At 47.6% G+C, this 13445-nt stretch overlaps 1 protein-coding gene across 1 annotated transcript in view; it reads right to left on the reverse strand.

Moving 5' to 3' along the window:
* Positions 1 to 234: 234 nt before the first annotated feature.
* The window catches only part of LOC144267786 (uncharacterized), a 49209-nt gene continuing 35998 nt past the window's right edge, over positions 235 to 13445 (reverse strand). Inside the window, exons 5-6 of the mRNA XM_077822121.1 lie at positions 3823 to 3979; positions 235 to 354 (exon numbers count right to left, since the gene is read on the reverse strand). Of these exons, the coding sequence (XP_077678247.1) occupies positions 235 to 354; positions 3823 to 3979 (277 nt within the window). The remainder of the gene's footprint in view (positions 355 to 3822; positions 3980 to 13445) is intronic.

Genomic DNA, 13445 nt, shown 5'->3' on the forward strand with positions numbered 1-13445 from the left:
ATACAGACAGCCAAGAGTTTTCTTCATATACAGGGGTCTATTTTCCCTCAGCGCACTTGCTTACTAGCCATTAATATTGCATTATATGAGCATATTTATAGAACTGACCTCTGTTAATACGGGGAAATATTCTGCTCTTTTTCAGATTTATATCCATGTAAATGAGATCAGAAGTTGAAACACAGTAAGCAATGCAGATTTACCATTTCAGTTTCATCTTCAATAACAAGGAGCTCAGATATTTTTCTGAACAATATTCTTTATTGTAGTTCCAAGTCTCATGATCTTCTGAGTAACAGTAACATCTCCCACTGTGCAGCACCCATCCATTGGGGCAGAGCTCACATTTTGAATCTGAAGAGTTAAGGAGTGAAGAGGTATTAATATTAGTTATTTATAATTGTTTTATGTATTGCCCAATTCAAACTTTTGTTGTGGATTTTGAAAACAGAAGCCAAGATTTTTTTTTTAAATGGGTGCCTAAAGTCATGCCCATAAGTCTGTATTTAGGCACCTAAATAGGTGCCTGCTTTTAAAAGTCTCAGCGTTAAAATGAGGCATTTTTCATGCCTCATGTACCTTGTACCCTTTCTACTTGTGCTGCTTTTCTTGTGGCTTTTCCACAAGGAGAAGCCCAGCGGGCAGGTATTGGGAACTAGCTGATCCAATTAAGCAGCAGCTAATGATTGGCTCTGATTCCCAGCTGGAAGATCTAAGTGAGGCCTCAGTGCTGTTGTGGGGTGGAGGTGATAAGGTATAAACACTTTTCTGGCAGGGTTGGTGTCCTGAGATTAAGAGAGGGCTGTGATCCGAATCCATGAGCTGTGGGGGGGGGATCCTGCAGCATCAGTCCAGGTCAGGACTATCATTTGTTACAAAACCATAAGGAACATAGAAAAGTGACAGAAAGTAAAAGAGTCTGTGCAGAAGGCTGACATAGAGTGGGAGTATCTGATTGTTTTGTCCCCTGAGCCAGTGGGCAGGCCCACCACACTACAGCCTCCTTCCATGAAGTCTTCTGAATATAACAGGGCTGGGCAAACTACAGCCCGGGGGCCACATCTGGCCCTCCAGACATTTTAATCCAGTCCTCTAGCTCCCGCCAGGGAGTGGGGTCAGGGGCTTGCCCCACTCCACACAGCTCTTGGAAGCAGCGGCATGTCCCCCCTCTGGCTCCTATGTGTAGGGGCAGCCAGGGGGCTCCGCATGCTGCCCCTGCCCCAAGCACCTCCCCTGCAGCTCCCATTGTCTGGGAACTGCGGCCAATGGGAGCTGCAGGGGAGGTGCCTGCAGATGGGACAGCGCGCAGAGCTGCCTGGCTGTGCCTACATGTAGGAGCCAGAGTGGGGACATGCTGCTGCTTCTAGGAGCTGCTTGAGGTATGCACTGCCTGCACCCCCTCCCTCCTGCACCCCAACCCCTTGCCCCAGCCCTGTTCCCCCTCCTACACTCCAACCCTCTCCATCCCAGCCCGGAGCACCCTCCTGCACCCTCACCCCAACACAGAATTATAGAATATCAGGGTTGGAGGGGACCTCAGGAGATCATCTAGTCCAACCCCCAGCTGAAAGCAGGACCAATCCCCAATTTTTGCCTCAGATCCCTAAATGGCCCCCTCAATGATTGAACTCACAACCCTGGGTTAGCAGGCTAATGCTCAAACCACTGAGCTATCCCCCAACCACTAATTTCATGAGCATTCATGGCCCGCCATACAATTTCCATACCCAGATGTGGCCCTTGGGCCAAAAAGTTTGCCCACCCCTGGAATATAAGATGCACCTGTTGGGGAATGCCTAGGTTAAGGACATGGATCCACATTATTAAAGGTATTTAGGTATCTAATGACGCAGGGGCACTTAATAGGATTCTCAAAAGTACCTAGACACCTAACTCACATTGATTTTTGTCACTTAGGCACCTAGTAGGATTTTCAAAAACTCCTGTCTGTATTATAAGGTGCCTAAATTCCTTTAAAAATCTGGCCCATAGTGCCAACTCACTTAAGCAGCGCTTGGTTCCAAAAACATTGGCTGAAATCCTGGCACTATTGAAATCTGTGGGAGTTTTGCTATTTGCTATTGACTTTGGTAGGGTCAGGATTTCATCCATGCAGGAGCAATGAAGTACTTAAACGGTACTAGCCACACTGTTACTTTTTTCCTTTCCTTTTATTTTTATAAATGTGTGGGCCAAAATGTTCCAATGTGGGTGCCTAAAGTTAAGCACCTACATCCATATTTAGCAAGCAGAACGTGACTGCTGGGATTTCTGGAGGTGTGGAGCACCTGGAGCTCCCACTGATGTCAGTAGGATTTGTGGATGCTCAGCACCTTTGAAAAATCAGGACAGTTTTATTTAGGTTCCTAAATAAACCTAACTTTAGGCACCCACATTTGAATATTTTAGTCTATAGTTGTGGACATGCTCTACTTTCTCTTTACATTACTGAGGACTTAAACAGCTAATATTGCAGAATAATATTTTATTTTCTTACCCTTTGTATCTATGCACAGACTGTCCTTTAATCCAATCCCGCCCTCTGAACCCCTCGGTCCCAGCCCGGAGCACCCTCCTGCACCCTAAACCCCTCATCCCCAGTCCCACCCCACAGCCTTCTCCCCCAGCCAGTGCCCTCACACACACACCCATGCCCCAGCCCTCATCTCCCTCCTGCTCTCCAAACTCCTCAGTCCCAGCCCAGAGCCCCTCCTACACCCCAAACCCCTCATCCCCAGCCCCACCCCAGAGCCTGCACCCTCAGCTGGAGCCCTCACCCCCCCCCCGCACCCCACCCACCCTGCCCCAGCCTGGAGCCCCCTCCTGCATCCTGAACTCCTCATTTCTACCTCCACCCCGGAGCCCACACCCGCAGACAGAGTCCTCACCTCCCACACCACAACCCCAATTTCGTGAGCATAACATAGCCCACAATACAATTTCCATACCCAGATGTGGCCCTCGGGCCAAAAAGTTTGCCCACCCCTGCACTATAGGAAGGAAAAGCAATTAAGAGCAGAAATAATGGGGACCCTAAAAGCAATTTTATTTTCCCACTGAGTGATACTGAATGTGACGATAAAGTACTGAGTATTAGATAATAAGAAAAATGTCAATTATGTAAAGTCCATATTCTACCCTTGATCTTTGTGCAAACCTCCCATTGACATCAGTTGGAGATATACTGTGGACTGAGGAGAGTATGGGGTCCTAAATTTATGCCACAGTGCTCTTAACATATTTAAAAATGGAATTTGGACCTCTCTACAGAACAAATTTCATATTCCCTGCGCTAAAGTGTCAATTTGCTCTGAAATAAAATAATATCTGGATAACCCAAACTGGATAATCCCCTGACAACAAATAGCCCCAAACACTTTCCCATCAATACAGTGGATTTTGTTCACAAAGGAGTTTTGAGGTTTAATAAATATTGACAGAAAAATTATGTTTCAGAGAACATCCTTACTTTGATCACACTTTACTTTGATCACAGTCTTTATTGTGTAGTATCTACACAGGGAACAAATATTTGCTAATGGGCTCTTCAGTCTAGCAGAAAACGGTATAACACCATCCAATGGTGAGAAGTCAAAGCTAGACCAATTCAGACTGGAAATAAGGTGTACATTTTTTACAGTGAGAGTAACTAACCCTTGGAACAATTTACAGAGGGTTGTGGTGGCTTCTCCATCACTGACAATTTTTAAATCAAGAGTGGATCTTTTTCTAAAGAATCTACTCTAGGAATTATTTTTGGAGAAGTTCTGTGGCCTACTTTTTCTGAGGACTTCTGGCCTCGGAACCTATGGATCTACTTACCAATTCCTCTTTGCTTTCAATTACAGCAAGTAAAGCATCTTGTTGAGAACAGAATTCCTCACTAGTCTCCCAATACTTCACTTCATCAGAAAGGTAGTAACATTTTCCTTTGTAGAGCAGCCAGTTATCAAGACATGGATCTTTACACGTTGGGTCCCTAGAAGTAAATAATTGGAGAGCAAACGTTATTATTGTTCTCTTATAACATGCTCTCAGCGCATATTCACTGCGGTAGCTTGGCCCAGCCTACAGGTCATTCCCGTCTGACGAAAGACGGCACGATGGCAGCAGAGGTGGTGCCTACACATCACACCTTGTGTCAGAACTCAAAAAATCTCAGATTAAGATGAAAAACTGAAAAAATCTACCCTATTCTGTGGAGATTTTTAATGAAAACAGAATTTGACACAACTCCCAAAGGCAGGTCCAATATGGCTATTAATCCGACCTTCTGTTCCAAATAAAGGGTGGGCATAATCATCCAAAAAGTGATGTTAATTTGTCTCTTATATTGTTAAATTGTAGAGTTCTTTCCTATGCTTTAACTCCGCCCACCAACTGTCACCTTTCCCACCCCTGTTTTGCGTTTGTCCCATCTATTCCAGTGTCAAAAATTACATAAAACATGCAACTCTTTGCTAGAGCTGGTCAAGAATATTCCATTGAAATGTTTGTATGAGATTCCCATGATAGACCACAGTGGTTCAACCAGAGCAAAGACTATGGTGCAACATGGGATGTGTAGTCCAGCAGAAGGAAAGATGGGCACACGAAGCACCCACACTACAACACTCATGAGGCACTAGGGCAGATGCACTTCCAAGTTAAACTGAGAAGTAGAACATTTTGATTTGGGAATGTCAGAATATTTCATTTTGGCTGAAGAGGTTGGAACACACATTTTGAATCAAGTTTTTTCTTAACTTTTCCTTCTGCAACAAATTTCAGTATTTTGACTTTTCATCCTGATTCAGGCTGAAAACTGTTGAAAAAGCAGAATTTACCACAGGATGGAAATTCTAGTTTTCCTCTGGCTTGGCCACTGGCATATACTAATACTTCCCTGGCACTAAGTGCTTTTGACAGCACATATATCTGCAATATCTTCACTGAAGTTGCTTTCAAACACACAGGATGATGTTGTGGCTGCACAAAGGGAAGGCCACCCATGCTATTGGGCTGATATGGTAACACTACTGAAAGGAGAGCCCTATACTACATCTGCTGCAGGAAAGGACCCCTACTATCTTATACCCTGGTTTCTGAAAATTCATGTCACACACACACACACACACACACACACACACACACACACACACACGGAGTCCGGAGACATGGCAGTTGTAGCGGGGGTGTTCCCTGTCCCTCAGTGTCAACATGACCCTGATACAGTATCTGCACTGAATGAACTCCAGCCCCACATTACCGTTATCCTACTTTCCCAATTACTAGCTGCACTGAGAGGAACTCAGGCATCCTACTGTGCTGAAGTGGTGACTGTACGGAGTAGGAACCCACAGCCCCTCCCCACTTACAGTGGTAATGCGCAGCTCCACTTAGGAAACACCCCAAACTCTCACTCTGCTAATGTAGTAGGAGCACTGAAGAAACCCTTTCCCAATCCTATGTGCTGATGGGGCAGTTTCATGTCCTCTGTACTCCCCGCTCTCCTACACACCGCTCTCCTTTTCCCATCAATGTGGCAGCTGCACTGAAGGAACCCCAAGCACATACTCAGCCGATGTGTGGGAATCACCAAGGACCTCCCTCCACCTAAATGCACACCATATGCCGGCACAGCAGCTCCAATGGGATGAGGGATCTAGTCAAGCTTTCTGCCACGCCACACTCTATTTGTCTCTATTGCACCTACATTTTGGGGTGGGGGAGGTCCCACAATACTATTTGCCAGTGCAGCAGCTGCACCAGGAGAATCCACGTGCCAACACTGAAATTACACAGAGAGAACTTGATACACGACTGATATGCAGGCAGCATCAGAACTCCCACCTTTATACTTCATACATCTGCTAGCCCCAAGAGAAGTGTCCCTCCATTCTAGCTAAATTTGATCAGATGTGCAAAGGGAAACACACAATGTGCAAATGAGTTGGCTGCACAAAGGGCAACCCCACATACATAAGGTGATTGTACATGACATATTGAAAGAGAACAGATAGCTTGCGCCTTTTGATGGTGCTATAAGCTTCATGCTGGGAAGGTTTAAAGAGAAAAGAAATTATCTGGTGCCTGCATAGGAGAAAGGAGAAAGTGTTCTCTGTCAGTATTAATTTAAATAAATTATATTAGGCCTTGTCTACAGTACATAGTTATTTCGGAATTAGCCGAGTTACTTCGAAATAAAACTTATTTTGTCCACATGACCAAACCAGTTTTTTTTTTATTAAAAGGGCTCTTTAATGCGATTTCTGTACTCCACCTCGGCAAGTGGAGTAGCACTAAAATTGAGATTGCAGTTCCAGGTTACAGGTACTGTGGACGCAATTCGACGTTATTGGCCTCTGGGAGCTATCCCAGAATGCTCCCTTGTGACTGCTCTGGACAACACTCTCAACTCGGATGCACTAGCCAGGTAGGCAGTAAAAGCCCCGGGAACTTTTGAATTTCCTGTTTGCTCACCATCAGCACAGGTCAGCATCAGCACAGTCCATCATCACAGGCGACCATGCAGAGTCCACCATCACAAGAGACCACACAGCCCCGGATTCACAGATGAGCTCCAGCATGCTCCGAACGGGAGGTACTGGATCTCATTGCATGTTGGGGAGACAGATCTGTTATGGCAGAACTACCTTCCAAAAAAAGAAACGCAAATACGTACGCTAAAGTCTCCAGGGCCATGACGGAAAGAGGCTACTCCAGGGACACAGAACAATGTCGTACAAAAATCAAGGCGCTCAGGCAAGTGTACCAAAAAGCCAGGGAGGTGAACGGGCACTCTGGTCACAGCCCCATACATGCCGCTTCTACCGTGAGCTGCATGCAATTATGGGGGGTGACGACACCACTACCCCACCACTGTCCGTGGACACCTGCAAGGGGGGAGTAGCACGGGGCGAGGAGGATGAGTTTTTGGAGGACGAAGAGGAGGAGGAGGAGGACAGTGCATAGGCAGCAAGTGGGGAATCCGTTTTCCCCCCTAGCCAGGAACTATTCTTAACTCTGTAGCCAATAGCCTCCCCCCACGCCCAAGGCACGCTCCCGGACCATGACCCTGGAGAAGGCACTTCTGGTGAGTGAGAGCTAGATCAGAGCCACACGGTGGGGGGTGGGGGGAAACCCAGCCGTGCTGGGCTGTTTCCGTTTAGTTTAAAGGGCTAATTCCTGCTCAGAGCCTCATCAGAGCCACGCGGTGTGTGGGGGGGAGGGTGTAGTGTGAAGCGATCATCCCAGAGAGCCCGCAGGCCCTCCTTTTATATGGCAAACCCATCAGGCATTGCTTGCTATGGGAAAGGGGGCCCGGCAGTTTGAAAGCATTGAAATTAATGTAGAAGAAGCAGAATCCTGCGTGCCCCTAGGGCTTACCATGGCTGCCTGCAAGCTGAATTCTGTTGCCCGGCCGCATGTGATAACTGACTCACACCAAAGTGGCAGGCACTTCAGTATAAGAGGCAAACCTTGTACAGAAAGAACATGTGCTGTGTACTATGAATTGCCTGTTTCATGGAGAAAGAGTGTCCCCTTTGTTCTCTAAAATATATCTTTTAAAATACTACCCTCCCTTTTTCTCCTCCCCCAGCACGTGCAAATGTTTCAACGCGGCCCCTATCTACTCCATCCCAGAGGCTGGTTCAGATTAGAAGGTGGAAAAAATGAACTCGGGACGACATGTTTGCCAAGCTCATGCAGTCCTCCCGCACTGATAGGGCCCAGCTGAATGCGTGGAGGCAAACAATTGCGGAGTTGTGTAAAGCATTACATGAATACGAAGAGAGGAAGGACACGCGTGATGAGAGCAGGCAGGATGCTATGGTCAAGCTCATGGGGGAGCAAACTGACATGCTCCGCTGTATGGTGGATCTAATGCGGGAAAGGCAGCAAGACCACAGACTGCCGCTGCAGCTCCTGAATAACTGCCCTCCCTCCTCCCCAAGTTTCATAGCCTCCTCACCCAGACACCCAAGAACATGGCGGGTTGGGGGGCTATGGGGACCCACACAGTCAATCCCAGAGGATTGCACAAGCAGCAGAAAGCTGGCATATCCTAAATTTTGATTTGGTTTCTGGACTTGTCCTTCCCTCCGCTACCACCACTCTAACCCAATACCCCTTCCCCCCCACCCCCCATACCCCTTACTCTCACACATATTGTGGGGCACACAGCAAGCAGTAACAACAATGTGAATATTGGTTTCGCTGTGGTCTAGCTGAGTCAGTCAACTGTGCCAGCATGCTTTTAAATGTCCAAATGCACATTCTACCACCATTCTGCACTTGCTCAGCCTGTAGTTGAACAGCTCCTTACTACTGTCCAGGCTGCCTGTGTACGGCTTCATGAGCCATGGCATTAAGGGGTAGGCTGGGTCCCCAAGGATAACTATAGGCATTTCAACTTCCCCAAAGGTTATTTTCTGGTCTGGGAATAAAGTCCCTTCCTGCAGCTTTTGAAACAGACCAGAGTTCCTGAAGATGACTCTTTCCCAGCCATCCCACATTGATGTTGGTGAAACATCGGTGAAACGTCTCTTGTGATCCACCAGTTCTTGCAGCACCATTGAAAAGTACCCCTTGGGGTATATGTACTGGCTGCCACGGTGTTCCGGGGCCAAGATAGGGATATGCGTTCCGTCTATCGCCCCGCCGCAGTTAGGGAACCCCAGCGCATTAAAGCCATGCACAATGGTCTGCACATTTCCCAAAGACACTACCCTTGAAATTGCAAGCCCATTAGCAAGAATTTTTAATGAATCTGTAAACTCAGGGGTTGTACCGTATGATTGGAGGATTGCTAACATAGTTCCTATTTTTAAGAAAGGGAAAAAAAGTGATCCAAGTAATTATAGGCCTGTTAGTTTGACATCTGTAGTATGCAAGGTCTTGGAAAAAATTTTGAAGGAGAAGGTAGTTAAGGACATTGAAGTCAATGGTAAATGGGACAAAATACAACATGGTTTTACAAAAGGTAGATCGTGCCAAACCAACCTGATCTCCTTCTTTGAGAAAGTAACAGATTTTTTAGATAAAGGAAACGCAGTGGATCTAATTTACTTAGATTTTAGTAAGGCGTTTGATACGGTGCCACATGGGGAATTATTAGTTAAATTGAATAAGATGGGCATCAATAGGAATATTGAAAGGTGGATAGGGAATTGGTTAAAGGGGAGACTACAACGGGTCCTACTGAAAGGTGAATTGTCAAGTTGGAGGGAGGTTACCAGTGGAGTTCCTCAGGGATCGGTTTTGGGACCAATCTTATTTAATCTTTTTATTACTGACCTGGGCACAAAAAGTGGGAGTGTGCTACTAAAGTTTGCAGATGATACAAAGCTGGGAGGTATTGCTAATTTAGAGAAGGACAGGGATACCCTACAGGAGGATCTGGATGACCTTGTAAACTGGAGTAATAGGAATAGGATGAAATTTAATAGTGAGAAGTGTAAGGTCATGCATTTAGGGATTAATAACAAGAATTTTAGTTATAAGCTAGGGACGCATCAACTAGAAGTAACAGAGGAGGAAAAGGACCTTGGAGTATTGGTTGATCATAGGATGACTATGAGCTGCCAATGTGATATGGCTGTGAAAAAAGCTAATGTCGTCTTGGGATGCATCAGGAGAGGTATTTCCAGTAGGGATAAGGAGGTTTTAGTACCGTTATATAAGGCACTGGTGAGACCTCACCTGGAGTACTGTGTGCAGTTCTGGTCTCCCATGTTTAAGAAGGATGAATTCAAACTGGAACAGGTACAGAGAAGGGCTACTAGGATGATCCGAGGAATGGAAAACTTGTCTTATGAAAGGAGACTCAGGGAGCTTGGCTTGTTTAGCCTAACTAAAAGAAGGCTGAGGGGAGATATGATTGCTCTCTATAAATATATCAGAGGGATAAATACCAGAGAGGGAGAGGAATTATTTAAACTCAGTACCAATGTGGACACAAGAACAAATGGATATAAACTGGCCACTAGGAAATTTAGATTAGAAATTAGACGAAGGTTTCTAACCATCAGAGGAGTGAAGTTTTGGAATAGCCTTCCGAGGGAAGTAGTGGGGGCAAAAGATCTATCTTGCTTTAAGATTAAACTCGATAAGTTTATGGAGGAGATGGTATGATGGGATAACATGGTTTTGGTAATTAAATATTCATGGTAAATAGGCCCAATGGCCTGTGATGGGTTTTAGATGGGGTAAGATCCAAGTTACCTGGGAAAGAATTTTCTGTAGTATCTGGCTGATGAATCTTGCCCATATGCTCAGGGTTTAGCTGATCGCCATATTTGGGGTCGGGAAGGAATTTTCCTCCAGGGCAGATTGGAAGAGGCCCTGGAGGTTTTTCGCCTTCCTCTGTAGCATGGGGCACGGGTCACTTGCTGGAGGATTCTCTGCTCCTTGAGGTCTTTAAACTACAATTTGAGGACTTCAATAGCACAGATATAGGTGTGAGGTTTTTTTTTTTTTTTTTGTAGGAGTGGTGGGTGAAATTCTGTGGCCTGCGTTGTGCAGGAGGTCAGACTAGATGATCATAATGGTCCCTTCTGACCTAAATATCTATGAATCTATGAATCTATGATAGCAGCTGGTCAATGATTGCGTTGGCTACTTGCAGCACAGCAGCCCCCACAGTGGATTTGCCCAGTCCAAACTGATTCCCGACTGACCGGTAGCTGTCTGGCATTGCAAGCTTCCACAGGGCTATGGCCACTCGCTTCTCAACTGTGAGGGCTGCTCTCATTTTGGTGTCTTTGTGCTTCAGGGCAGGGGACAGCAAGTCACAACGTTCCATGAAAGTGGCCCTACGCATACGAAAGTTTCTCAGCCACTGGGAATCATCCCAGACCTGTAACACTATGCGGTCCCACCAGTCTGTGCTTGTTTCCCGGGCCCAGAATCAGCGTTCCACAGCATGAACCTGGCCCAACACCACCATGATCTCCCAATCGCCACATGCCATGCTTCTAGGAACGTCTGTGTCCATGTCCTCATCACTATCATAATTGCGCTATTGTCACTCCCTCGCCCGGTTTTGCAGGTACTGCACATACTGCTGGATAATGCGCAAGGTATTTACAATGGTCAAAACTGCAGCGGAGATCTGAATGGGCTCCATGGCTATGGCGCCTGCACGGGTAATCCTGGAAAAAGGGCTCAAAACGTAGGAGAGCAGAGTGGCACTGGAAGAGGTGCTGTTCGGTTCATGATAGCTGAAAAAAGGCGGGAAATGGTTGTCTTCTGCCCTGCCTGCAGCCAGCCCCTGTCGCATGCACCCGCTGCCTTGTCTCCAGCCAACCCTGCACCCCCTGCCTGCAGCCAGCCCCTGCCACAGCCCCTGCCCTGTATCCAGCCAACCCCTGCTGCACGCACCCCCTGCCCGCAGCCAGCCCCTATCTCCAGCCACCCCCACACCCTCTGCCCTGCCCGCACCAACCCCTGCCGCACCCCCTGCCCTGCCCGCAGCCAGCCTGTCTCCAGCCACCCTCATACCCTCTGCCCTGTCCGCAGCAGCCCTTGCCGCACCCCCTGCCCTGCCTGCAGCCAGCCCCTGCCGCACCCCCTGCCCTGCCCGCAGCCAGCCCCTGTCTCCAGCCAGCCTTTCACCCCCCTGCCCTGTCTGCAGCCAGCCCCTACCTCCAGTCAGCCCCTGCCCTGTCTCCAGCCAGCCCCACACCCCCTTGCCTCCAGCCAACCCTGGACCCTCCTGTCTCCAGCCAGCTCCGCACCCCCTGCCCTGCCCACAGCCAGCCCCGCACCTCCTACCCCCAGCTAGTCCTGCCCCATGCCCCTGTCTGCAGCTGGCCCCATATCCACTGGTGTCCTGCAGTTCCCAGGGTAGTAACCCTGCGCACCTGCTTCAATGAGGGGGGCAGGGAGCAGCTGAGACCCACACATGTGCACACCCTAGGGTGACCAGACAGCAAGTGTGAAAAATCAGGACATGGGGTTGGGGGTAATAGGAGCCTATATAAGAAAAAGACCTCAAAACCGGGACTGTCCCTATAAAATCGGGACATCTGGTCACCCTAGCACACCCCCAGGGAGTGGCGGGGACCCACACATGTGAAACGGAGCTCATTTCTAGTTCAGGCCCATCTTTTAAAAAAAGAACTTTAGGCGGGGTTAACATACACCTGTATTTTTCCAGACAGGTCCGGCTTTTTGGTTCTTAAATCGCCGTCTGGAGGAATTTTTAAATTTAAAAATTCCTCCCGGGAAAATATGGACGTATGGTAACTCTGTTGGTACAAAAAATACATACTGGGGACATCCCTTACATCAGAACTTGTTAAGATTTTGGAAGCTCATCACTGCCTTCATGTATGTATCAGCCTTAGCAGAGAGAGGTCTGGAACAGGGGAAGAGGGAGTTGGAGAAGAGTAACTGCTAGGCCCATGCTCAGTTGCTGTCTCTTGTTGCCCTGGACTTGGGGGAGTTGGGGAAGTGGTGCTGCAGAGACCTGGGCAGAGGAGAAGCCCCAGTACAGTGGGAGAGAAGTATAATTTAAAATAAAAAATAATTATTTTAAACTATTTAATTAGTGCAATTAAAATGAGATCTTTTTTAAAAACCTAAACGATTTATTGTAATTACTGGATAATTTGTATATTTATGTCATAGGCGCTGACTCTGTGGGTGCTCCAGGGCTGGAGCAGCCATGGGGAAAAAATGGTGGGTGCTGAGCACACACTGGCAGCCCCCCCATCAGCACCTCCCGTTCCTCCCAGTGCCTCCTGCCCGCCAGCAGGCCCCACACATCAGCACCTCCCCGCGCCTCTCACCCACCGCAATCAGCTGTTTCGCAGTGTGCAGAAGGCTGGGGGGGGGGAGTGGGAGGAGTGGGAATGGCCTCACTCGGGGGAGGGGGTGGAACTGTGCGGGAACAGGCAGAGTGGGGTGGAGTGTGGGCGGGAAGAGGTGGGTGTGGGGTGGGAAAAGGTTGGGTGGAATGGGGCCTTGGGGGAAGGGGTAGAGTGGGGGCAGGGCCTGGGGCAGAGCTGAGGGTTGAGCACCCCCCAGCACACTGGAAAGTCGGTGCAATTTATGTAGTTATCAAAATTATACAAAGAAAGGCTGATTTCAAGATATTTTTGAAACACTTTGAATGTGATTGAATTGCTTATTTGAAAAAAAAAACATATTAAGAATTCTAAATATAATTACTGCACCGAGACATAGAAAGCTCTACTTGGGTGAGGGTTTTCCAGCAGTTAGCAGGGTTGCTGACATTATAAAGATGTGTAGATAGACTCATAGATATTAAGGTCAGAAGGGACCATTATGATCATCTAGTCTGACCTCCTGCACAACGCAGGCCACAGAATCTCACCCACCCACTCCTGTAATAAACCTCTCACCTATGTCTGCACTATTGAAGTCCTCATATCATGGTTTAAAGACTTCAGGGTGCAGAGAATCCTCCAGCAAGACCTTCTTCATGTAAAGATTTT

The sequence above is a fragment of the Eretmochelys imbricata genome, chromosome 1 (assembly GCF_965152235.1).
Source record: "Eretmochelys imbricata isolate rEreImb1 chromosome 1, rEreImb1.hap1, whole genome shotgun sequence".
Taxonomy (NCBI): domain Eukaryota; kingdom Metazoa; phylum Chordata; order Testudines; family Cheloniidae; genus Eretmochelys; species Eretmochelys imbricata.